This window comes from Lathyrus oleraceus, chromosome 6, assembly GCF_024323335.1.
Source record: "Lathyrus oleraceus cultivar Zhongwan6 chromosome 6, CAAS_Psat_ZW6_1.0, whole genome shotgun sequence".
Classification (NCBI taxonomy): Eukaryota; Viridiplantae; Streptophyta; class Magnoliopsida; order Fabales; family Fabaceae; genus Lathyrus; species Lathyrus oleraceus.
Window position 1 is genome coordinate 7,507,917 of NC_066584.1, and position 26,637 is coordinate 7,534,553.

General features: G+C 36.6%; 3 protein-coding genes across 5 annotated transcripts; 2 read left to right on the top strand and 1 right to left on the bottom strand.

Annotated features, from left to right (window-relative positions):
- The first annotated feature begins 541 nt into the window (after window positions 1-541).
- Window positions 542-2,541, top strand: LOC127093630 (lysM domain receptor-like kinase 4). Its single transcript, XM_051032571.1, has one exon. It carries the CDS (start codon window positions 646-648, stop codon window positions 2,539-2,541), a length of 1,896 nt encoding a protein of 631 aa, XP_050888528.1. The 5' UTR covers window positions 542-645.
- A 463-nt stretch (window positions 2,542-3,004) lies between these two features.
- Window positions 3,005-9,122, bottom strand: LOC127092039 (protein DA1). Of its 3 annotated transcripts, none has more exons than XM_051030815.1 (12): window positions 8,654-9,122; window positions 8,374-8,485; window positions 8,198-8,288; window positions 7,783-7,918; window positions 7,058-7,178; window positions 6,866-6,949; window positions 6,028-6,147; window positions 5,687-5,899; window positions 5,329-5,385; window positions 4,341-4,459; window positions 3,721-3,779; window positions 3,005-3,541 (listed from the first exon to the last, which is right to left on the bottom strand). In XM_051030815.1, the coding sequence occupies exons 2-12, from the start codon at window positions 8,473-8,475 to the stop codon at window positions 3,225-3,227; spliced, it is 1,419 nt and encodes a 472-aa protein (XP_050886772.1). In that variant the 5' UTR covers window positions 8,476-8,485; window positions 8,654-9,122; the 3' UTR covers window positions 3,005-3,224. The 3 variants fall into 3 exon arrangements, with proteins under 3 accessions (XP_050886772.1, XP_050886771.1, XP_050886773.1); XM_051030814.1 differs by having other exon boundaries at window positions 8,374-8,539; window positions 8,654-9,121; XM_051030816.1 differs by having other exon boundaries at window positions 3,200-3,497; window positions 8,374-8,539; window positions 8,654-9,118.
- Window positions 9,123-16,304: 7,182 nt separating this feature from the next.
- On the top strand, window positions 16,305-18,062 carry LOC127093631 (uncharacterized). Its single transcript, XM_051032572.1, has one exon. The coding sequence runs from the start codon at window positions 16,305-16,307 to the stop codon at window positions 18,060-18,062; it is 1,758 nt and encodes a 585-aa protein (XP_050888529.1).
- The last annotated feature ends 8,575 nt before the right edge of the window (window positions 18,063-26,637 follow it).

Consider the following 26,637-nt stretch of genomic DNA (forward strand, 5'->3'; position numbering starts at 1 on the left):
TGATTTCATATTTTTATCATTTAAACTTCAAACTTAATCAATTATATCAAGCTTCGTAATTCAGATTTATATACTATACATATTATCTTTTCCAACAACCAAAAAAGGCAAAGAAAAGCCGGATTATATCATGACAGTAGAAGCAGGCAGTAGAAAGCAGCAGCTTAGCAGCTTAATCATAGTATATGATATAATAATCGATTAATCATCAGGTCTCGAATAAAATACAACATGATCCAATCAGTAAGGTAAGACCTAATGTGAACAAAAATATGATAACACTAATTTCCTTCGTTACCAGATTCAAGTGGCTGCATATTTTAATACACACATTCTCTATATGAAAAGAATTTCCAGAATATTCTTCATCTATGACGTAAACCCAAAACTTGGTCAATTAAATTTGAATATATAAAAAATCCAATTATGTAATCCATCTACATAACACAAGTAACAGACCAAGATACTAGAATCTGTGGGCCTATATAATGAACAGCATAATATAATATAATGATTTAGACTATGTCTTTTTAACTTCTCACACGTTATTCTGATATATTAGTGCTTAGGTTAATGTTTTGATACATTATTCTCTGATATAGTCACTACTTAATTTTCATTTTCATGAAGAAAAATAACTTCGCCATGAATCATGTTGTGCTTAACTTCATTTTCTTCATACTAAGTGTTTTTCTTTCATTGAAAACCAATGCACAACAGAATTACTCAGGAAATTCGATATTCACCTGCAAGAACAGCGATGATACGGGACCTTCGCCCGCGTTTCTTTACACCTGCAATGGCTTCAACAAATCATGCATGGCTTTTCTGAGCTTCAGAACCAAACCTCCTTATAACTCCGTCAACTCGATTTCCAACCTCACGTCATCAAACCCGAAAGAGCTCGCCCGAGTCAATGGCGCCACTTTGCTCACAGTTTTCCCACCTGGCAAAGAGGTTATTGTTCCTGTGAACTGTTCTTGTTTAACCAATGATTATTATCAAGCTGAAACCAAATATATATTGGGTCCACACCCGACATATTTCATAGTAGCAAACGACACGTTCCAGGGTTTGACAACGTGTGATTCTCTGATGCGTGTGAATCCATACGGGGAACTTGATTTGTATCCAAGAATGGAGTTACAGGTTCCGCTTCGATGCGCTTGTCCAACGTATCATCAGAAAACAAATGGCACCAAGTATTTACTCACATACTCAGTAACCTGGGGGGATAACATTTCAAATATTGCTACAAGGTTCAATGTAACAGAAGGTAATCTAGTTGATGCTAATGGTTTTTCCACACAGACTCAAGTACTTTATCCATTCACAACTGTTCTGATTCCTTTTCCAAGTGAACCAAGGAGTCCAACAACCATAGTTGCCAATGATCCACCAACTCCTGGTGGTTGCAGCTTTAAAAAGTGCAAGTCAACGAGAAAAACACTCCACATTGCTTTAACCACCTCGGTGCCAGTTCTGTGTGTCTTCTTGTTTGTGCTGATTCTGTTTTTGCTAAGAAAGAGAGCAGCAGGGTTGTTTAAGCGACGTGCGCGAGGTAAGAAAAAAACGGGGGTGTTTTCAGAAGTGATCCGTGAGGAGATAGCGATCATTGAACATCTCTCCAAAGTGTATAGGTTTGAGGAAATAAAAGAGGCAACTGAGAATTTTAGTTCAAAGAATAGAATCAAAGGTTCTTTATTTCGCGGTGTGTTCAACAATGGTAAGGAAGTGTTGGCTGTTAAAAGAATGAGAGGGGATGTTTCTAAAGAGGTCAATTTGCTGAAAAGGATCAATCATTTCAACCTGATAAAGCTTCAGGGTTACTGTGAAAACAAATCTTGCATCTATCTTGTTTATGAATACATGGAAAATGGATCTTTAAGGGAATGGCTTAGCAAGAATAGTTCCATTGAGCACCAAAGTTGGGGAAGGAGGATACAGATTGCTGTGGATATTGCCAATGGACTTCAATATCTTCACAACTTCACAGAGCCTTGCTATGTACACAAGGACATAAACAGTGGAAACATTCTACTAAACAAAGATTTAAGGGCCAAGATAGCAAAATTTGCTCTTGTTGAAGAATCAGAGAGGATGGTTACTTCTGATTGTCCCACATCACATGTTGTAGGATCGGCCGGTTATTTAGCTCCCGAGTATCTGGAAGCAGGGATAGTCAGTACCAAAATGGATGTCTATGCCTTTGGAGTGGTGCTGTTGGAACTGATCACTGGCAAAGATTCTATAACCCTACAAGATGGAAGAGAAGTAATGCTTTATGAAATCATAGAAAGTATAATTGGCAAAGAGAATGAAGAAGAGAAAGTGAGTTTGTTCATTGATCCTTGCCTCGTCGAAAGCTGTAGGAAAGCAAGTGCACTGCAGCTAGTTAAATTGGGTCTAACCTGTTTGATCCAAGAAGCAGAAAGCAGACCAAACATTGAAGAGGTAGTCTCCAGCTTATTGAAAATACAGGCAAATGATATGCAACAAAGTATATCGTCCATTATCAAAAGCCTAAGCATGGAGCGGTGAAATGATAGAGCTTCGACTAACTGATATGTTGCTTTTGCAGTTTTTTTTTGTTGATAAAGTGTTGCTTTTGCAGTTAATTTGTATATATTATACATATTTTATACACCATTATCATTGTTCTTTGTTTTGGATGAAATTCACAACTATCCTCCTACGAGAGACAATCCTATTTGAGGTTGACAGAGTAGCAATGTCTTTTAATACATAAGTTTTCTTACTCTGCATTTGTTTATACCAATCAGTACTTTTTTTTCTAAAATGACATCCTGTTTTTCGATTATTGCTATAATATGAATAAAAAGTTAAGGATGTCCCGAAACAAAAAACTAGCTGAGAGGCATAAACTTCATGTCATAGGAGCATATAAGCTCCAATTCCCTGTGAAAAACAGAATCAATATGCTAACAAAGTATTGTAGTTTTTTCTCTTATTTTTGGGCATTTGCAGAGAGGTTGGGAGGTGGTTATACAAATAATTAACCGTGTGATTAAAATATATTTAAAAAATCATATGAATGTAATCAATACATGAGCAAAGGTATCAATTAATTACAAGTTCAAAAAAATCAGCACTGCGTCAATGCTAATGCCAAAGTACCTTAGCTGCCGTTTTCAATAACAACAGGCCAGGCTTTATCTATAAAAAGAATGAGAAACAATAGGTTAAATGAGAGATATCTATACTTAAAATGGGAAACTCCCCGCCATCTTGATATGGTGAAGGGTCCTCTGTAGGCCATACTTGCGAACTGCTTTTTGACCTGCCCTAAATCCATCTCCATAAACCGGGGAAATGTCTGATTCAATCTGGTGCTTGAAGAACTCCCCAAGCTTCCTCTCAAAAGGAGGTCTTTTACCTTTCTTAGATGTATATGATGCAGATGAGGATGAGGATGAGACAACATTGCTTCCTGATGCAGAAGAAAGCTCAGACTCCAACCACATGTGAGCCAAAACCTGACAGATACCTTCTTCAACATCTTGACTAAGAGTCCGAAAACCTTCATATATACAGCAGTTGGCATAAAATTGAGACAAGCCCAACGAAATAAAATGGGTTTTCTCAAGTATTAAAATGAATAGATCGTTCACGTGTTGTAACCAAGAAAATGCGCACCCCAAAACTGCAACGGCTTTGTAGAAAAATAACAATAAAATGAAACCGACAAACAAATTGTACCTGTTAGCCGCAGCCATGCATGCATCATCTCATGTGCAAGAATTGATCCGGTAAGTAACCTATGACAAAAAAGCAAAATTGCATACATGCATAAAATGATTCACCCGAGGGAAACACGGAAACAACGATGCTGATGTGATTAGATAAGAATAAGAAAAAAAAAACTTCTCGCAAATATACCCAAGAGAATCTTTCTTAATAAGGAAGAGTTGTTACATAATATAATATCAACTTCCTTTCTTAACTGCAAAAGAACACAGGTTCTTTCATGAACTCATTTACAAAAGCTAAACTCTGTGAATACTAAGGGGGGCGGCGAATGCAAGTTACAGTTTTGCAGCTTTTAGCACCTTTGTGTTTATTCAGCCATGTAATTTTCATATTAAGTAAGCAGATATAAATTGTTTTTACCAAGTAAAACACTGCCTCTGCCCAACGTAAAATGTTATCTGGGTAAAATAGCCTAAGCAAATACATATAAGCTAAATTTTATGATTCTGTGTGCTGTTGGCCTGTTGCTAGCAGGTATTTTCATCCTGTAGGAATTTTTTCCATCTCTTTTTGGATTTGTCTGTGCTTGTTATACAAGTGGTAAAACCAACAAAAACATTAATTATTACCTTGGAAGACCATATAGAATGAGAATTGCTGTAACATCACAGCGTGAACTCAGTTTGTATGGCTGTGCTCTCATGTCCATTGCTTTATTTCCTGTCCCAAGTCTAGGCCGTCTAGAAATCTGATCAAGTTTAAAAGCAATGTAGCATAAATATATAGCTAACCATTGGTATTATATGGGTATGTAGTATGAGTATATGTGTACACAAGAGTTATATCATGTGAGATATATAAGAAAGTGAGAAGAATTCATCTTGAAAATTATATCAAGATTACAACAACAACAAACAAGTCTTATCCCACTAAGTGAGGTTGGCTACATGGATCAAATTCCGCCATAATGTTCCATATAATATCATGTTTCTATCCAATTCGTTAATCTCAAAATCTTTCTTAATAGTTTCTCTTATAGGTTTTATAGATTTTCCTCTACCTCTAATTGTTTGACTCCTCTTCATCTGATCTACTCTCCTTACAACGGAACCTACGAGTCTTTTCTCTACATGCCCAAGCCACCTAAGCATATTCTCTACAATCTTTTCTACTATAGGTTCTACCTCGACACTCTTTCTAATATTGTCATTTCTAATCTTATCCCCGCCTAGTTTTACTACCACACACATCCAACGCAACATCTTCATCTCTACTACACTTACTTTATTCTCGTGTTGGTTCTTAACCGCCTAGTTTTACTACTACATATCCAAAGCAACATCCCCGTCTCTGCTACACTTACTTTATTCTCATGTTGGTTCTTAACCGCCCATCATTTTGTCCCGTACAACATTGTAGATCTTACCGCTGTCTGATAAAAAATTTCCTTTGGCTTGAGGAGTACTTTTGTGTCACATAAACCCCATGTCCATTAAGTAGTTTTAAACTTTGGTCGAGCATTTATGGTTATGTGATCAAGATTTACTTGTCTTACTATTGTATTAAAATAGTCATCACACTATATATATGTTAGCAGAACATAACAGGAAATCTTACAGTGCTGAGTTCCTCAGAGAGGCAGAGTCCTCTGGTCTCAGGCATGTGATAGTGGCCCTGCAAAGATAAAGAGAAAGATAAGATTGAGAAAATGCACTTTGCTTAATTGTGAATAAGTTATTGCAGAGGTTAGGCTTTTATATCTGAACGTATTTGTTTGTATCCATTTTGTCTTAAATTTCTAAAATCATGTGTGCATGTCAAATTGAATCATTTAGTAGATAGATTATGTAATTAACATGTCAAAAGTTATCAATAACAAAAATGAAACTCACAAAAATAGTTCCTCGTAACAACTGGCCATAATCAAATTATCAATTATATTTACTCCAAACAAGTTAAATGTGGTTTCACTCACATTCTTCTCTCCCTCCCTTGCTTCGTTTAGTGCTTGTCTTTCAACCAACAGTAGAGGAACTTGCTGATCCAGTTTCATATTTATGCTTTCATAGAACTTTAGTATATCAGCATGAAGGGGCTGGCATTCATTAGTATCCATGATGGCAGAATCAAGACACTCTAAGCAGAGCTTCCTTCCATCCTTAAGGGCAATATATCCTGTCCCTTGTGGCTGCATGTAAAGACAGAATTTTGTCATTACATTCTTTTGTACTTTGCACCATACAATTTCATCCACTTTTCCCTATGCAAGCCTGTGATTAATATTTGATCATATAAAAAATACTAAGTTGGACTGACCTCCATTCGCTCACAACTACAACAGCGAGGAGTATTATCATGTTCATGTGAAGGGCAATAATGCTGGTTCCAGAATGGGTGTGCCCTATATTCAATAAGACCAGCAGGGTTTGTTGGAATCTGTCAAAAAGATATATATTACCAAAAATTAACAGCAACAGGCCATGAGATATAAAGCTGAAGTCAAAGTGAAAACTAATGAGCACACCTTTATTTAATCGTAAGTTGTAACATATGAAAAGTTATAAACATCATGAACTATTCAGATAATATCCACAAGTTCGAAGAATCAGGGTGATGCCGTTAGCACCTTCTACTAGAGTCGCGATCATTTGTGGTGTCAAAGCGGTTTAATTAAATTTCACTGCACAACATTGCAATAGTACCGCTATTTGACAATGTTTTATACCAAATAACGTATTGCAGAACAGTGGCGATTTGTTCAAATTCTGCTACAGTATAGCACTATAGCACCGCTACAGCCGCTATTTAACAACATCGGGAAAGAATTGAGAGAGGAGACATCACCAAGAACATGAACCACAAACTTTGATGATACAGCTTCCATATCCTAATTAGTGATTAGACAAACTAACACATAATGTGACACTCGCTTATCATTTTATAATAAATACTATGACCAAGTATTTAACAATCAAGCACTACTACAATATAGATACCATTTGACGCGTTTAAACGCGGCCATTACTCACAAAGACACTCCTTAAGAAAAAGTATGACATGAAAAAAAAAAGATGAAAAATAGTAAAGGGAAAAGAAAATTTATGGTAAGTATAATAAGCAAGAATGCAAAACTTGTTTAATGTGAAATACTTACGAAGTGCTTGCAGACATCACATTTTGGATGGTAGCTTTCCTTATAGCATGCTTTATGGTAAGGGTAATTTCCAGACGTGGAAAACTACAAAAGCAAAGATATGTACATTTAAAACCAATAAAACCCTAAGTACAGAATAAACACTCATTATGAAAATGAAACCATTAAAATGAGCAATGTGACTTCCTGTACCTCATAATCAGAGATTGGTAGGTTGCAAGCACGGCAGCGGAAGCATTCAGGATGCCAGAATGCACCCAAGCAATTTAGATATCGCCCATAACCAATCTCAGTATTGCAGCCAGCACATATCCTATAATGTAAACAATTAGATTAGGTATCTACAATTGTGTCTGCATTAAATGTTGTTGATATTCTAATGTAATAACAAACTGAAAGAAGAGAGTAATTTCTTCATCAATTGAAAACAAATAGAAAAATACTGGGAAGATCCCTTTGTTTATGAGCATTGAACATGATGTACATGATACAAAAATTATCCCTTCTTTGGATGTGGAACTTTAATTCATCGGACCACGTGGTTATTTATCTGTTCATAAATTCATCTAATAATGATCAAGAGTCTACAAGAACAATAATAACAACCACACCTTTTCTGATTATGTGAATTAATAGTCTATACATATATTTTAACAACCGTAAATTAGTTTTACTGCAGCAGTGTTCATTCAGCTAATGTTTGGTACAAGGTATTTGAAAAGAATAAAAAGGATGAAGAACGATCTAGACTAAATTCTAGCCGTTTAAAACTAAAAAGTTACATCTAGTTTAGTTACATCAGCCCCTTCCTACAAAAAATATCCTTGATCATAAGATTAACAGTTAACAAGTAGGTCAACAGGACCAGCACAAATAAGTGAGAATCGAAATGCACATTGTGATCATCTAACCCATACCTGTACCCCATCGGGAAATACTGAATTGGTTGATAAGTATTGTTATCATTTCCGTGTTTGGGAGGTGACTCCAAATTTAGGCTTTCTTCTATTGCTCTGGCAAGTTGTTCATCTTCTTCTAATTGTGACTTGTGGTCTATAACAAGATAAACAGAAATATTCATAAATACAGAACAGCACTATTTTTCATCTTAAGACATATATGATATAGCCAAGACTGCCGGTAATATAGGCAGAAATCAGCAATATATCACAATTCCCATAGTAAAAAATAACAAATTAGGCATTAATTATAGTTCATATCGAATCAATTCAAATTTATAATAACTCCAAACACGGTAATAATGGGTAAAGAAGATTCAAAGCAATGCAATAAACATGATCCTTTGGTCGCTAGCTATCTAGTCTCACTCACCATTTACATTTTTCACTTTGTGATTTTCTTCTGCAAGCGACAACGCAATAGCGCGATCCATATCTTCATTCTCATTCTCAGTCCAAACATCCTACATTCAAACCCCTATCAAAACATAAGAAACAAACATTTTCTAAAATCCAAAGCATTAAAAATTGCATTAACCATTTCATTACCCCTGAAGTTGATGGCAGGTAATAACCAGAATCATCTTTATAGTAATGCCCTTCCGAAACCCTATGTTCAGAGCCTTTAAAAATTCTACTAAGCCAACCCATAATCAAATATCTATAGGTTCATAGAAGAAAAATCAAACTATATATATTCAATAACAGTTCCTTCCTGCAAATTCAACATGAACACCACAGTAAAAAAAAATCATCCAATTTCATCATCACGAAAAGAGGGTTTTGCAGGTTTATACACAAATTAAGCTTGAATTATGAAATAACCAACCTGTTGAAGCAGCGAGAGAGTGAATTGAAGAATTGAAGAATGATTCAAAAAGGAGTAAGAACGCAACGACTCGTAGATGATTGACAATTGCAGAAAAAGAGGGAAAAGTAGAAGTGCACGCGATTATAAAGTCAAATTCAATTTGAAGAAAAGTAGTAAATAATTATTTTCATTATTAATTTGATTTAGGAGGAGATTTGAAAGAGAGGAAAAACAATACAAGGTGTGTGTGGGGTCCTCCTTGTTCACACACACACCTTCTTCTTGTTCTTTTTCTTTCTCTCTTGTTCTATGAAAGAGAGAGAGAGAGGGTATAAAGGACAAAAAGTTTCTACGTGAAAGTGAAAACCAGAAGTTTATAAAATGAAATAAATGAATTTTATATATATTGATTACGTTGAGGGCGGAGGAAACGGGGTTAGGTGTATAAATATTTGAAGATTTCTTACTTCCTTGTAATGCGCTAAGATAGGAGAGAGAACGAAGACAAGTATCATGAAGGAATTAACTAATATATTATCTCATTCATTTACTATAAGTTTGAATTATAGGTTTTTTTAAACCAAAAGAAGAACTAATATATTGAAAGACAAATAATAAGAAATGGGGATCAAGTCAAAACTCTTTTAAGAAGTGATTCTAAGTTCTGTGGAGCTAAGTTTGTCTAATAAAAAAATTATACATTACTATACATAAAATTCTACTAATTGTAAACCAATTGTAGCTAACGAATTCGCATAATAATTGACTTCCTTAGAAATATGAATAATCAAAGAATTCAGGTCAAGACTAATAGGTACACAATTCAACCATTTAGTTCTTATCTTCAAAGAAACAATGTTAATGTTGGTAAACGCTTTCACTACTGTTGTAGAATCGGATACGATCCAAAGATTATCCCACTTATACTCTCTAACTTGTTCAACTATTGTCATAGCTGCAGAGAGCTCCACAAACAAAGCATTATCAACACCCAAAAAATAGCAAAGCTTCACATGTGATTAGCAACCTCATTTCTAAAAAATTTCCCATAAGAACAAAGATAGGAAACTCCTAAAGCAAAGTCGTCGATGTTGCATTTGATCCAACCCCTATTAGGAGGCTACTAGAGGATATTGATTGTCTTCTTAACCTTACGAGGGTGAATAAAGAGATATCAAGTTTCTTAAGAATGCAAAAATTCTCAATGGAAGAATTAGAAGCTTTGTTGGTTTGGTTTTCAATAAAACTGGCAAGAGCAGATATGGAGGCAACACACGATTTCCAAATGACATTTCTACCTTCAAATCTAAAAAGGCTCCTAGTTTTCCAAATTTCAAAGAAAAAGCTAATCAGGGTTGCATTAAAGATTACAATCAGTGGCGGAACTGAGGGGGGACGTGGGAAGGCCACGGCCACCCCTCAACTTTTTTTTTTTAATTCATATATATTAAATTATTAAAACATCCTTATTTTAAATTAAAATTAATTTTTATTTTTTATTTTTCATTCAAAGTTAGGTTAAAATACAGATAAGGTAAAAAGCTCCTACCTTTCCTTTCTTTCTCATATGGGTTTGCTACCGGCACCGGAACCGGAACAGATTAAAGTGATCGGCATCTAACAGGTAAAAAACTTTATTCATTCTTCTTTTATAAAAAGTAAAAAATTAAAGTGATTGTTTGATTTGTGTTTTTGAGATTTTTAGGGTTCTTCTTTCTTGATGTGTTAAAATAATCTATATGAGGTTTATTAAGCCAATTCATAACACTGTAATTTACAAATATAGTTATACACTGTAATAAGGTTTATTTAATCATTGTTGCTACTAATTTCTAATAGTGAAGTTACCGGTATTTGAAAACGGATTAAAGTTGATTAATTAAGTTTATTAATTTTTTTCTCTTTTAATTTTTATGTTCTCTAAATTAATTTTTGGATCTGATATGATATTATAGGAAGAGTAAAGATGAATAATAGAAAAATTGATTCTTTTTTCAAAATGAAAGCATGTGAAATTGAAAGAGAAGAGAGAGATGAAGAAATTATAATCCCGACATCCGAATCTGAAACAGTTCTTGAGAATCCAACAATTGAAGAGCATCATGGTTTTGAAAATTCTTTGGAACGCGATCCTGGAAAGCGTCCTCCGATTTGGCAATATCCGCCAAATCAAGTGGATGTAATACGAAAAGCTTATCTAAAATGGGGTCCATATCAAATTCATTTAGAAAACTATCCTTTGTCTGGTAACGAGGATCATCCGAGAAGGTTTCAACATACTTGGTTTAGCATATTTCCATCATGGTTAGAATATTCACCATCTGAAGATGCCGCATATTGTTTACCATGTTACCTTTTTAGCAAAAAACTAAGTTGACGTCCCGGATCACTTGTCTTTATTTCTATGGGTTTTAGAAATTGGAAGAAAGTTAGGAATGGAAAACATTGTTCCTTTCTTAAACACATAGGGAAGGATCCTTGCTCACCACACAACAATGCAATGAAAGTTTGTCAAGACTTGTTGAATCAAGATGGTCATATTAGAAATGTTACTCAAGTGCAAAGTTCAAGTCAAAGAATGAATAATCGGTTACGACTCAAGACTTTAATTGACACTGCTCATTGGTTAACACTACAAGTTTGTGCTTTTAGGGGTCACGACGAAAGTAGCAAATCAAGAAATCAAGATAACTTTCTTGAGTTATTGAAACTTTTAGCATCCTACAATGATGAAGTTGCAAAAGTTGCGTTGGAAAATGCTCCACAAAATTGCAAGTATACTTCACATCAAATTCAAAAAGAGCTCTTGCAAATTCTTTCTAGTATGGTGAAAAAGAGTATTCGTGAGGAAATTGGTGATTCCAAATTTTGTATCGTTGTTGATGAAGCTCGTGATGAGTCAAAAAAGGAACAAATGGCTCTTGTATTAAGATTTGTTGATAAAGTTGGTTTAATACAAGAGAGATTTTTTGATGCGGCACATGTTAAAGACACCACATCTTTAACTCTTAAGGAAGCAATATGTGATATACTTTCTCGACATAACCTTGATGTTTCTAACATTCGTGGCCAAGGGTATGATGGTGCTAGCAATATGAGAGGAGAATGAAATGGTTTACAAGCCCTCTTTATGAAGGATTGTCCTTATGCATACTATGTTCATTGTTTTGCTCATCGATTGCAACTTGCATTAGTTACATCATCAAGAGAAGTCAAACATGTTCATAAATTTTTTGAGAAGCTGATCTTTGTTGTGAATGTTGTTTGTTCTTCTACAAAGCGTCATGATGAGTTACAAGCTGCCCAATTAGAAGAAATTGCTTATTTGTTAGAGATTGATGAGATTGTAACTGGTAAAGGTGCAAATCAAGTTGGTACATTGAAACGAGTTGGAGATACTCAGGGATCACATTACGATTCAATTTCTAGCTTGATAAACATGTATGAAGCAACTTGTCTGGTTTTAAAAAAAATTGCAAAAGATAGAGGGAGGTATGCTACACGTGGGGATGCAAATAGTTGTTACAATTACTTGAAGGCATTTGATTTTATATTTATTTTGCACTTGATGAAAGAAATCATGGGAATAACAGATATGCTTTGTCAAGCCTTACAAAAAAAATCAAGATGTAGTTAATGCTATGAACTTGGTTCGTTCAACAAAACATCTTATTCAAGGTTTGGGAGAAAATGGTTAGGATATATTGTTTACTAAAGTGGTATCTTTTTGTGAAAAGCATGGTATTGAGATTCCTGATCTTAATGATGTTCATTCAACAACAAGATTTGGACGCTCCCGTCTTGAAGAGAATCAAGTCACAATTCAACATTACTTTAAAGTTGAAATCTTTTTCACTACCATTGACAAACAGTTACAAGAGTTGAATAGCAGATTCAGTGAGCATGCAATGGATTTGTTAACTCTTTCTTGTTCTTTATCTCCTAAGGATGGATATAAAGCTTTTAGCATTGATACTATTTGTTCTTTAGTTGAAAAATATTATCCTATGGATTTTAGTGATCAAGAGAAGAATAATTTGCAATTTCAACTCCAACATTTTCTATTTGTTGCTCGTCAAGCATCAAACTTGAATAATTTATCAACTATTCAAGAACTATGTTCATGTTTGGTTGCGTCTGGACAGGCTGAAACTTACTTCTTGATTGATAGACTACTTCGTCTTATCATGACTCTTTCCGTTTCTACGGCCACAACTGAGAGGTCTTTTTCAGCAATGAAAATTATTAAGACTAAGTTGAGAAACAAGATGGATGATGGGTTTCTTGGAGATAGCATGACAGTATATATTTTGAAAGGGAGATTAGTGCAAGCATTAGTTCAGAGTCAATTATTGACGATTTCAAGTCACTCGGGACGCGTAAAGTATTACTTTAAGGTAGTTTTAAGTCATGTAATTTAAATTTTTAGTAATTAACTTTGTATATATTTTAACTTTAATGTTTTATTTAAAATACTATTTACATTTTATTTATAATCTTTATTTTACGTTAGCGCCCATCCCAATTTTTTTTTCTGGTTACAACCAGCTGGGTCGACCGGTCATTTCTCATGGCCAACTTGTAATCCAAGTAACTTCCCAAAAGGCTTGTGAATGTTGAACAAGCCTGAGAACCACCTCCAAATAGGAGTCACAAATTTGCATTCAAAGAAAACATGAGAATATGATTTAGAGGTCTTACTGCAGAGGGAGCACATTGAAGAAATAACAAAACCTCGTCTGACCATGTTCTCATCAGTAGGGAGACGGTTGTTAAGAAAACGTCACATCAAAATAGATATATAAGGAGGAATGCAAGGATTCCAAGAGAACCCATTCCACAAGTCAGAGTGAGAAGGTTTCACTAGAAAATTATAAGATTGTTTAAGGCTAAAGTCACCATTCTTAGTGTCAGTCCACACCAACATGTCACCAGTGCAATGCTTAGGAATGAAACACGAAGAAACATAGTTCAACAACTCAGAAATAACAGTTTGCAGATTTGAGGGTAATGACCAAAGTTTATCATGAAGGTAATTAGAAATATTTTAAGTTAGAGTAATATGATATTTATGATAGATATTAAACTTATTGACAAGAGGAACATCCATCCAACAATCTAACCAGAAGTTGATTTTCTTGTTATCACTCAGGAGCCATTTGGAATTTTCTACAACAAAAAATATTGATTCTTAATGCCATTCCATAAAGAAGAATAGATATGATGAGTGATGACCGTTTTCCCTCTAAAGACTCTAGCAGAAGGAAGCTTTGACCATCTATAATTATTTTGCACCAAATACCAACAAAGAGACATGTTTGAAGCATCATTAAGAATTCTCAAGGATCTAATTCCCAAGCCTCTATTCTTAAAATATTACAGCATTTATGTCAGGCAATCATGACTACTTTTCTTTTGTCTAAATCCCCACTCCAAATGAAATTTCTCATCCAAACTTCAATGTATTGATGATTCCACAAGGCCAGTTGTAAATGGTTAAACTATGCATCAACATTCCATGCATCACAACTTTAACCAAATGGAATTTTCCAGCCATAGATATGATGTTGGATTTCCAAGAAGCAAGCTTAATCCTGATTCTGTCAACAAAGAATTGGAAATGAACGTTTTTAGGTCTGCCAATGAAGATATGGGCACCTAGGTAAATGAAACGAGTGAAGGCCATTGTGAAGCCAAAAAGATCAGCAAGAGTCTTGTGTATAGACTGATTCATTTCCCCTGCAAAGATAAGATATTTTGCAACATTGCAAGTCTGTCCAAAGCAATGAACATATATAGCCAATATGTTAGAGATATCATTGATAGATATGAGGTCACCCTTACAGAAACTCAGAATTTCGTTAGAATACAAGGTATGAGAAGGGACCATGATGTTTATAAAGCCTTTCATCAGGGAGATATACTTGTCTTCAATAAGTTTAGAAATACCTCTACTTAAGACTTCTTCTGCCAGACATAAAAGCAGGGGAGATAGAGGATCCCCTTGCCTCACCCCACTGGAGCATTTGAGAAATCCAATTTTCTTTCCGTTCATGCATACGGAGAGATGAGTTGATTCAAGAATAACATTCATTCAAAGACATAACTTGTCACTAAAGCTAAAGACTGAGAGGGTTTTAAGGAGAAAGTGTCAACTTAAAGAATCGAAGTCCTTAGAAATGTCAATTTTGAGAGCAACATTTCCCCAAACACTCTTATGATTCTGGAGGTTCATTGCTTTAAAAGCCACGCAAATGTTATCTCTAATTTTTCTACCATTCACAAAACCACTTTGCCCAGGAGATATCATGGAAGGAAGAATAGTTTCCAACCTATCTGTTATCACTTTCGTGATGATTTTGAACTTGATATTGACTAAAGCAATAGGTTTGTATTGGGTCAAGTTGTCAGCTTCCTTGCATTTAAGTATCAGAATTAAAGTGTTGGAGTTATGTTGAGACATGATCCAATCTTGAAGGTGTGAAGTCATGGCTTCTTGATGATTTTGATGATTACAACATCTCTCAACAATCCTCATGTGAAAAGATCAAAAAGCTGTCAAAGACTTGAAGTGAATTGAAGTGGAGTAAAGATTCAAGTGAAGTATATCATTTCAAAGGATCAAGTATCATCATTGGTATATCTTAAACTTTCACTAATATGATATACAAGTGTTCAAATATTTATTCCATGATATCTTGGTTCATATAGAAAATTAGGATGTATTGCATTTCCTTTTTCACATTCTGTCAAATTCTATTTTTCAAAACTGGGCTTTAGTAACCGGTTACCCACCGAGCAGTAACCGGTTACCACTGTTGTTTTTCAAATATTTTTTGGACGTTGGAAGCAAGTAACCGGTTACCCACCGAGCAGTAACCGGTTACCACTGACGAATTTTGGCAGATTGGTGCATTTCTTCATTCAAATGTTTTCTTTGCATTCCTTTGAATCATGGTATCCTTTCATTCATCATACTCTTTCAAAAAGGTGTTTGTAGCAATACATAAACATCATTACTCTTTTTTTATGACCACCTCCTTTCTTGCAAACACTTTCAATTAATCATTCTTATAAAAACTCAGATTTTTATCAAGTGTCCAAAAACTTTCTTAAAAAGTATTCTTTGCATTAAACCTTCATATACCTTGATAAGAATACATATCATTTGGTTTGAACACTTGTATACTACATTGAGTGATTGATATCCAAAGGGGAAGATTAATCCAAGTGATTAATATATTCAAGATTCATCATCAACTTTTAATTAAGTTCAGATTTTTGTATCATACCTTGTTGTCCAGGATTGTTGGAAACAAGTGAAGTGTTAAAGAGGATTGTTCTTCATACACTTGATTACCTATAGGTTAGATAGTAAGTATCACCATTGGTGTGAGTAGGCTGTACAATAATTCTAACTATAGTGAAATCTCTTTCGAGTCGAAAGGGGAGTGGAGTACGTTCGGAGTGTGAAGGAAACCACTATAATTTTCGGTGTCCTTTTACTTTCCGCAATTTATTTTTCAGCACTTAAATGAAAAATAACCAAGAACCGGAAACAAGATCGAAGAAATTTTTTACCACCTAATTCACCCCCCCTCTTAGGCGCATTTACAACTTACATTTGGCATCAGAGCAAGTTATAGGTAACTTGTTCCTAAAGATTCAGATGGCTTCCGCAAACAATGATCGTGTATTTAAAGATGGTGGGAGTAGTAACAAGCCTCCTTTGTTTTCCGGTCAATATTTCGACTTTTGGGAAATCCGTATGAAGGCCCATTTAGAAGCACAAGGAAGTGACATATGGGAGGCGGTTCAAAATGGTCCTTTTATTCCTACAACGGTTGTCAACGGTGCTAGTTCAACAAAGCCACAAGGATCATGGGATGATGATGATAAGAAAAGGGTTCTCTATAATAAAAAGGCGATTAATATTTTACAAAGTGCACTTGGAATGGATGAATTCTTCCGCGTCTCAACATGTACAACTGCAAAGGAAATATGGGATACTCTTGTAGAAACTCACGAAGGAACGGCCGAAGTCAAGAGATCTAGATTGAACACGTTAAGTCAAGAGTACGAGTTATTCCCAATGCAACCGGGAGAATCAATCCTCGACTTGCAAAAAAGATTCGTGCATTTGACAAATCAATTGAAAGCAGTTGGTAAGACACTAACTAATGATGAACTTAATCTTAAAGTGCTTAGGTCTTTAACAAGAGAATGGCAACCCAAAGTGACGGCGATTTCCGAAAAGAAAAGTTTATCAACAATGACATCCGCTACTTTATTCGGAAAGCTTCAAGAATATGAGACGGAACTTGGACTATTGGAGAAACATGAGGTCCAAGAGAAGAAATCCAAGAGCATTGCCTTAAAAGTTGATTCCAAAGTTGTGAAGAAAGAAGACAATCCCGAAGAGGACGAAAACTTTATGCTTCTTGTAAAAAGACTAGGAAAATGTTTTGGTGCAAAAAATAATATTGGAAACTCTAGTTACACAAGAAGAAAGAAGTTCTCAAAGAACAAAGAAATAGAAGCATCAACATCCAATGAAGACATTACATGCTATGAATGTGGAAAACAAGGCCATATCAAACCGGAATGTCCCAAACTCGCAAAGAATCGTGAAAACAAAGGAAAGAAGGATTACAATAAGAAGGCCTACATTGCTTGGGATGACAATGAAATAAGTTCTTCATCGGATTCCGATAGTGATCAAAGCGCAAATCTAGCATTGATGGCATCACATCATTCTGACGATGAAGGCGATGAGGTTAGTAGTAACTTTTCAATTTTTGATAATGATGCTCAAGGAGCAATTGATGAACTTTTAAGTGAATGCAAAATTCTATACAAAACCATTTCATCTCAAAAGAATCAAATATCAACTTTGGAAGAAAATATTGAGAAAATGAAAAATAATCTCAAAGATGAAAAGGAAGAATTAATCAAGAATTTTGCATGCACTAAATGTGAGTCACTTGCTTTTCAAATAGTTCAATTGAAGAGAGTTATTGAAAGATATGAAAAAGGTCAAATCGGATTGGAACATGTTCTTAGTAGTCAAAGATACTCAAATGATAAAAGTGGTTTAGGTTATTCAAATTTTGCTAAACAAACTTCTAACAAGACCATTTTTGTAAAAGCTAAAGAACAAATTCCTTTAGATAAAAGTAACAAGCCTAAAGTGGTTCATCAATATAATAATAGGAAAAGGAACAAATTTTATTATAAAAATAGATCTTATTCCCCTAGATATAAAAGCAGCTTTGAGCCTACATGTTTCTATTGTGGTATTAAAGGTCATACTCCTAATGCATGTTATGTTAGAAACTTTAGTGTTGCTCAAGGCCATTATGTATGGGTTAAGAAAGGAACTAACTTTGAAGGACCCAAAGCAATTTGGGTACCTAATAAAACTTAACTCTGTTTTGTAGGTATGCTTGAAGACCTCCTCAAATCAATGGTATCTTGATAGTGGGTGTTCAAGGTACATGACGGGTGACTTAAACAAATTTTCACATCTAACGCTTAAGGCCAAAGGATATGTTACTTATGGTGACAACAATAAAGGAAGAATCCTTGGCGTAGGCATCATTGGTTCACCGCCTTCAACAACTATAGAAGATGTCCTATTTGTAGAAGGTCTAAAGCATAGTCTCCTTAGCATTAGCCAATTGTGTGACCGAGGTTTCAAAGTCAACTTCACTAAAGATGAATGTTTGATTGAAAATGAAGTTACTCATGAAGTTATGCTAAAAGGTAAAAGAGTTAATAATATATTTCAAATCTCTTTAGATAACTTTTCTTTGAATGTTAGGTGTCTCTTGGCAAACAACATGAATCATGGTTATGTCACAAGAGGTTTGCTCATATTCATATGGAGCACTTGAATAAATTGATCAAGCATAACTTAGTCATTGGATTGCCGAAGATCAAATTCATCAAAGATGGGTTGTGTGGTGCTTGTTGTAATACCCCAAAATTTACCCTTCATTTTTCCTGGAAGCATACGCTTTACACCTCATGCATGCATTCATTTTTAGGTCATTTAGCATTTGCATTTCATCATGGCAATCGGAATCGGATCCAAGAAGCGTGAACATCATCCAGGACACTTTGTGGGCTCTATCTAGATGATCAGTCAACACAAGGGAAAGACTTGAGTTACTTCCAACAGGGGTCCATTCGTCAGTCAAAACGTTAATCTTGAAGGAGCAAAGGTTTGTTCATGAGCTGTCATGCTCGCTAGGCGAAGCCCACGTGTTTCGAAAAAAAAACGAAAAAAAACGAAGAAAAAAAACGAAAAACGAAAAACGAAATAAATAAATAAATAAATAAATAAATAAAAGAAAAAATCTTGGACTTGGACCTCTCTCATTTGATCCCACAGGTCCACAAAAATCAGGTTATAAATTCAGAGTTTCAGTGAAACAAAAGGCAATTCTATTCCTATTACCCTGCCTGGGAAAAAGATAGTGAGAGAAGAACCCTGAGGAAAAAGATAGTGAGAGAAGAGCTAACGGAGTTCAGAGCAACCTCCAGGCAACTCTGAAAGGTTCATTCTGACTCACACACTTTCAGCTCAAGCAAACCCTAACATTGGTTTGCAAATCCAACCGTGCCATTTGATTTCAACCGATCTCTCCAATCAGGTTTGCCCTTATTCCCATTACCTTTGTGCTTTGAAGTTAAATACTCTGAATGTTTGAGGTATGATGGATGAATTTCATTAGGTTTTTGCCCACGGGTTCATAATTATGTATGAATGTATAAATAATGCCTTGAATGCTTAATCGTTTAATTTCTGAAGTGTATGCCACAGGGTTTGAGGTTTCTGAAACCATACTGTTATCCATGAAAAACCATACTGTTTTGCTCTAATCTGACTTACGTTTGTCATAGCATGTTTTCTCCTAATCCTTATCTTGTTTCACTAACCCTTTTGTTGAGTTTTTGTGAAGGCTCACATGACTTTTGCAGGGATAGCTCGCTGGATATTCCACTTGGCTTGTGGGATACCATTTGGGAGATTTATTCTGATTGCCTTGTTGGCACATTTACTTTATACATGTTTGTTTTGTATGTGTTCGTATCCCCGCAGGTAGCGCGGTTCCTTCGTCAAGGACTGCCTTTTTGCATGAGCATCCCAAACCCTAACCCTTCATTGATTTTTCTTCTCCTAAACACACGTTTACTCCTTCTACTACAGGTGAGTAAGTCTCCAAAGGTCGAGCATCCGGTAGATTGCGTAGTAACGTCGTCCGCCCCTAAAACATAATCCTTAACCCCGTAGTTAGCCGAACTACGGCTTGCTCTGATTCTCATTCCAGATGAGATACGTAGGCATAAGAAGCGATGTCTTAGCGAGCACACATCCCCCCAACTCATAGGTCAGCTGAGCTACGAAGACTCTGATTCTCATATTCAGATGAGATACGTATGCAGTGGATGCGACATCCGCGCGAGTCATTTTCATTTAACCCCTTTTTTAGTAAACAACACAAGATAAACTCACACCCTTTAGACAAGAACTACAAAAGTGGATCCCGTAGAGTACTACAAATGCGTAGGGGTGCTAATACCTTCCCTTCGCATAACCGACTCCCGAACCCAAGATTTGGTTGCGAGACCTTGTCTTTTCCTTTCCTCTTTTCAGGTTTACTTCGAGCGTTTCCTTTCCCTCCTTTGGGATAAATAACGCACGGTGGCGACTCTTCTGTCATTTTCTTTCGTCGGTTGTTTTTTCGCACACTGTATTTTTCAGGTTGTGACAGCTGGCGACTCTGCTGGGGACCCGGTTTCCCTAAGCGAGTCCCTCCTAGCTTTTATAGTTTGTTTGTTTATTGGGTGTTCATGCTTTTGTACAGTTATTTATTTACCTGCTTTACCTTATTGCATTGTGTACATATCATTGATGTATCTATTGGCTGGCTATGGCTGCTTGGTGATCTTTGTGAGATGAGTTATATACCCGAACTCGAGTGCACTTAGGATAGGAGAATGGCATAGTCTTGTCGACTTGTATGGAGTTATTCCTTAGCAAGTTGACTTACAAGCCCATTCACTTGGTGGAGGTCATGTTGAGATCAATAATGTCACACAAGTAAGTTGTGGTTAGACATTACTTTTTCCAATATAGACCTTAGAAGCCGAGGACCTTAGTTTACCAAACCCATCTTGGCCTATTCGTAGGACGTAGTGCGAAAGTCGTTCAAGTGTAAGATTTGATACAATTGTTACGCGATACTACACTCATAAGAGTCTCTCTTGAGAATATTTTTGGAATACGAGTAGTCGTTCCTCCGATAATATCCGAAAGAAGGGATTATGACTATGGGAACCTTTTGTAGAACATGTTTGGCAGGTTTAAACCTTAGTACACTCCTTTTGGGTGGTTCTTAACCTAAACTCCATGCTCGTGACTTGCAACAAACCCTTGATTCATGGTTGATCCGATCAGGTATCCTTAATATCAATGAAACTTGGGTGTTGATAAGGTGTAAACCATAATCCACCAAAATGGGTGGTTGATATTAAGGATAACATGATCCATCCCATGACCTTTGTTTGGTGTGCTCTTAATTTCTCTCCAGACAGTGTAACCTGACAGATGTTCAAGCAGATACAGCGATCCGGATTCCCATGCCACTGCACTGCATTCACATCATTTTGCATCACATCATTTTGCATTCATAATCATTCACACATGTTTATCCATTTTTATGGGGTTTATATCTTCTACTTGATTCTAGTCGGAACTTTCTTGGTTCTCATCAACGGCTTAGTCTTTTTTTTTACATCATTTATCTATTGAGAGATTGGAATCAAGGGGGTAGAATACCTTTGGAATTGATAAACATGTCATTGCATTTACATATTCATTAGCATGTCTTGCATAACAGGTACCGCCACAGTGTTCTCAGTTTGTTTGGTGTTCAATCAGCAGGATAGCTGACCCAGGCATTCACCGGTATGGTACCCGCAGAAACCAACAGAGAGTAATGGAAAGCCTACAGGCAGAGTTCACCGAGATGAAAATCCGCATGAATCAATTCATGGATGTGGTTCAAGGGGTGGCTCAGGGACAGCAAGAGCTCAGGTAGATGATACAGAGGAATCCCCTTACTCAACCAGAGACGGTGACTGATCCTCCAGCTGGAGAGGCTAATGGACCCAATGGATCGGGGCCTATCCCAATCCTACATGTCACCTCCGGTCAACAGCCCGTTCGTGATGATCAGGATGATCAGTTCCCTCTGCTGCAGGAAGACTTTGGTATGGGTCATGGTGTGGACCCCATGTTTAGAAGATTGGAAGAGAGGTTGAAGGCAGTGGAATGACAGAATCCTCTGGGAGTAGATGTTGCTGACTTGGGCTGGTCCCAGGTGTGCGAGTGCCACCGAAATTCAAGGTCCCGATATTTGACAAATACAATGGCAACTCTTGCCCGAAGACCCATGTGTAAGCCTATTTCCGTAAAATGGTTGCATACTCCGATGACGAAAAGTTGCTTATGTACTTTTTCTAGGACAGCCTAGCTGGGGCATCCCTGGAATGTTATATGAGGTTGGTGTCGCATCCGCGAAAAACAACCGGCGGACTGAAACAAAACACAACACAGAGCCGCCACCGTGCGTTATTTATCCCAAAAGAGGGAAAGGAAACGCTCAGAGTAAACCTGGAAAAAGCATGGTCTCGCGACCAAAGAGAATGGGATCGGGAGTCGGTTACGCAAGGGGAAGGTATTAGCACCCCTCACGTCCGTCGTACTCGACGGGATCCACGCTCTAAAAGAAAGAAAAGGTTGCTAAAACAAACACATCACACACACACACACCGAAACAACACAGGTGGGGTTAAGAGGGAGAGGGCTCGCTAGGACATCGCATCCTATGCCTACGTATCTCGTCTGGAACGAGAATCAGAACTGCCGTAGTTCGGCTCACGCACGCCAAACAAGACACACACAAACACAGGCAAACATGGAGCCTGAATGCCAACCACTGGACTTACATCAGCATCTGAACCAAAACACACACACAAAGGCAAACGTGGAGCCCGAAAGCCAATCACTGGGCTTACATCGGCATCCGAACCAAACACACGCACACTGGAACCCGAATGCCACTCGATGGACTTACATCAGCTTCCAAGCACACAACAACCAACAAGTTAATAGGGAGTCGGGAACTCGAGCCTATAACTGTCAAGCACACACACAAAAAGAAAGAAAAGTGCCCGGAGAGACCTCGCACGGTCTCCTGCCTACGTACCTCATCTGGTATGAGGATCAGGGCGACGTAGTTCCCCTGAAAGGGAAAGAAATTCTAGCCAGAGACAAAGGGAAGACACACTACCAGGGAGCTGTACTCGAGCCTAGTGTTATCATGCATCATTGCCCTATGTTGTGGTTTCTATCTACTTGCACAACAGCAAGCTAATCCTAACCAGGAAAAACAAGCATGCAAGCATCAATCAAAATAAAACAAACATTTCACATAGCACACACTATATCCAGTCAAGTGAGGCTCAAACAAGGGTGGACTGCCGAGGCAAGTCATCTGTACGGGGTAGCGTTCGCTCTTAACCCTGACATTGAGAGTCAGGGTGAAGCAGATGAAAGGTGAGTGAAGATGAGACTTCACAGCTCTTATCCCTGGCCAGGGAGAGCTTCAGACAAAGGAGCGTGGGTCCAGAAAGGAGGAACCCTTCTACGCTCAAGACTCTGACTCGACTGTGCAACAGCACAAGATCTTGGGTTTGTGTCCCAATGCATCAACACAGTGGTGTGAGCAGAGGGACGACTCAACAAGAATAGTGGGGGATAGATTGCATATCCCTTGGGTTCCGCCAATTGCCTCATAGAGGTCTTTACCTGCTTGGGGACAAAAGTAAACAATCACAAACATCGCCTCTTAAGGAGGACTTCAGACAGTTGCCTGGCTAAATAACAAGCCAGGTCTTCCAGACTACATGGAGACAAGAGAGTCTACCTCAACTGGTTTATACAACCAAGCAGCAGCACAGCAAGTTCTTAAAGAACTAAAGCGACTATGGTACCTGGAATCAATCAAGCACAGTCAGTATACCAGACAAACCAACAGTAAACAGCAAATGTTAATCTGTACAGTCAAACACAAGTTAATGCACACAAATGCAAGCCATGAGCCCAAGCTCAAGCATCAAACCCTACAAAACAAAGCCAATGTTAGTTTACAACATCAAACAAACTCAATTTAATCAGCTTGCAATTTTCTCCTTAAGCCTTTTGCATTTCAACCTGAAAATCCAAACCAACCATGAGAAACAAGACCACTAGGCCAAGCCTAGGGTCCAAAGGAGATGAAAAAATCAAAACAGCAAGTGAAAATTATCCAAAACCACATTCAAACAATTTAAAAGCAATACCAATTGGTCCCATGCTCATATCAATCACCATTATCATTTTATGCACAAAATAGTATCAAACATGCAATTTGCAACTTCAAAAGACCAAACAGAAAGATCTCAATCAAATCCCCATCAAAACAGCTCAATAAATTCCACAAAAATTCCAACCTAAATAGGACACATTCAATGAATAGCATATCAATTTTCAGCTCATTTGGATTAGTGGAAGTATGAAAATTAAATTCATAAAGTTCAGACAAGTTCAAGCAAGCCAACACATGGTATCCAAACAAACATCAACTTCCAAAAATCATAAATCAGTGACAATACATGATAAATGAATGGGATCAAAAGCATTATGTGCCTCAATGTGTTTACAATGCTCATACCAAATTTCACACTCATACAATCAATGATCAGAATTTCACAAATCAAATGCCATCATGTGTCACAAAAAATCACAAAATGACCAAACAGAGGGAAAAATTCCAATCAAATAGGAAATGCCATCAATAAATCCAGAAAAATTCACATGTCATCTCAACATACATATGCTCAGTCATGCAAAAAATTGGCTCAATTCAAGGTTCCTAGGCAAGGCAAATACAATCATGAAATTCATCAAACTTGGTGTGACACAAATTGTCACACCTCTATTCAAAAATTCATATCTCAACAACCAGGTATCCAAAAACCACAAACTCTACATCAAAATCACCATCAAAGTGTCCAGAATATGCACAAAAAATTTCATCCATTTCTTTGAAAGCATCAGCATTTTATGAATGATATGGCAAAGCATACACGTATGTGACACATTCAATCAATCTCTAGACAAATTAATTTTCCACATGTGCACAAAAATAATAAAAATCATCATTAAATTCTACACATTACAAGGAGCATGGTGAAAAAAACCTCACAAAATTTGGACTATTTTTGAATTAGTTATGAATTTCTAAAGATCATGGATGAAAGTGAAATGAAATGAAAAAGAAATAAGAAATATCAAATGAATTTAAATGAGAAATGGCATATTTGTAATTTCTGGAACGAAAGCCAAAACGACGTCGCTCCCATTTTTTCGCTGGCACGCGCTCATTGGCTCTAGGCGGCGGGAAACAGAAATTTGAAAAGGAAATGGAAAACTGTGGATCAAACAGCATCTGGCATCGCGTTTTCATCATCTTCACCAAGCGAAATTCCAGAAAATGCAGATGAGCAAATCTCAACCAAAATCAACGAATCATACATCAAAATGACCGGTGAATCACGTACATCATGGATATGGATCTAATTTAACCTAATTCTAACTGTATCGACGGGATCGAGCAAGAAAAGGTTTACACATCAAACTTCGATTCACGATATCTCTCTCTACACTCAACCAAACCAAAAACTACAAGCATCATGATGATCTGCGCTACAAGATCTACAAAAGCCATGTAATGATTGAAGCAATTAGTGAAATCGAATACTGACCTTTTGATGAGGCAGTTGATGATTCAGCTTGTTTCTACGTGTGAAAATGTGAAACAGATGATGCTTAAGGATGAGGAAGTTGATTGGAAGAGAGGATTTAGCTCAATGATGCACCAGCTTCAAAAAACCTTCGACTGCCATTGTTGTGCTTACTTCCAACAGTCCAAATTCAGCAAGTTCTTGGCACGGATTCAGTGAAACAGTTCCTCTATGATGATGATAGAATGTAGATCCAAGAAGAACGAACCAAATTGATGAAGATTTCTTGAAGAAATGATGAAAAATGTGATGAAGGTTTTGTGAATTTTGAGAGAATTGGAGGGAAAAACAGTTACAAATCTTGGAATATGGAATTGTGATTATGATTCTGTTATGATTAGCAACTTATACTCACTCCTTAATCCACTTTGTTAATCACCATTATCAAAAATCAAATGATTAGCACAAATACACTTTTAGTGAAAGTCCAAAAATGAGCTTTGTGGATTGGCAATGTAACAGTAAGATAACAGCTCACACAAGTCATATTTGGCATTTGGAGTGTGTTGGAAGTGGTTTCATGTGCATATCTCTTGTATTTCTCAAAATCACATGTTCACACCAAAAATTCAAAAGAGTCCACTTGAAATTTGACTTTTTGCCTTGACCATTTTTGATGAATTTTGATTATGCAACATGAAAGTACATGTGAAATGGGGTTTGCTCAAAGAAAGATCACCCAAATTGGCCATTCCATGTGAAAGTTATGCCACTTTGATTTTAGGCATTTTTGAAAAATGAAGGGACCATAACTTGTCAACCATACATGGGAAATTCAAGTTCTTGGACTTTTTGGAAAGGTGAGAGCAAGATCTACAACTTTAATGTTGAACAAAATTTCATTTGAAGCTTTTTTGGACATGTAATTTTGTGATGAAAAACTTTCCATTTTTGGAAACTTCCATTACAAGTCACTTTCTATTTTTGGCAACTTTTTGTCTGACTTTATTTTCTTCATTCTTGATGATTGAAATGACCAATGAAACTTGTTTCAACATGAATGAAGTGTATCCAACTCTCTCCCACCTCCAAATCCATAAAATCAAGCACAGTTGACCACAATTGACTTTTTCAACTGATAGATG

What these genes read in the sequence shown, in the direction of transcription:
- LOC127093630 (XM_051032571.1), top strand. Translation starts at nt 646, where the DNA reads ATGAATCATGTTGTGCTTAACTTCATTTTCTTCATACTAAGTGTTTTT.
- LOC127092039 (XM_051030815.1), bottom strand. Translation starts at nt 8,475, where the DNA reads ATGGGTTGGCTTAGTAGAATTTTTAAAGGCTCTGAACATAGGGTTTCG. An exon ending in TATTTCCCGATGGGGTACAG is followed by an intron (nt 7,179 to 7,782) that starts GTATGGGTTAGA and finishes TTTACATTATAG; the next exon opens with GATATGTGCTGGCTGCAATA. An exon ending in CAAGGGAGGGAGAGAAGAAT is followed by an intron (nt 5,386 to 5,686) that starts GTGAGTGAAACC and finishes TTATCTTTGCAG; the next exon opens with GGCCACTATCACATGCCTGA.
- LOC127093631 (XM_051032572.1), top strand. Translation starts at nt 16,305, where the DNA reads ATGGCTTCCGCAAACAATGATCGTGTATTTAAAGATGGTGGGAGTAGT.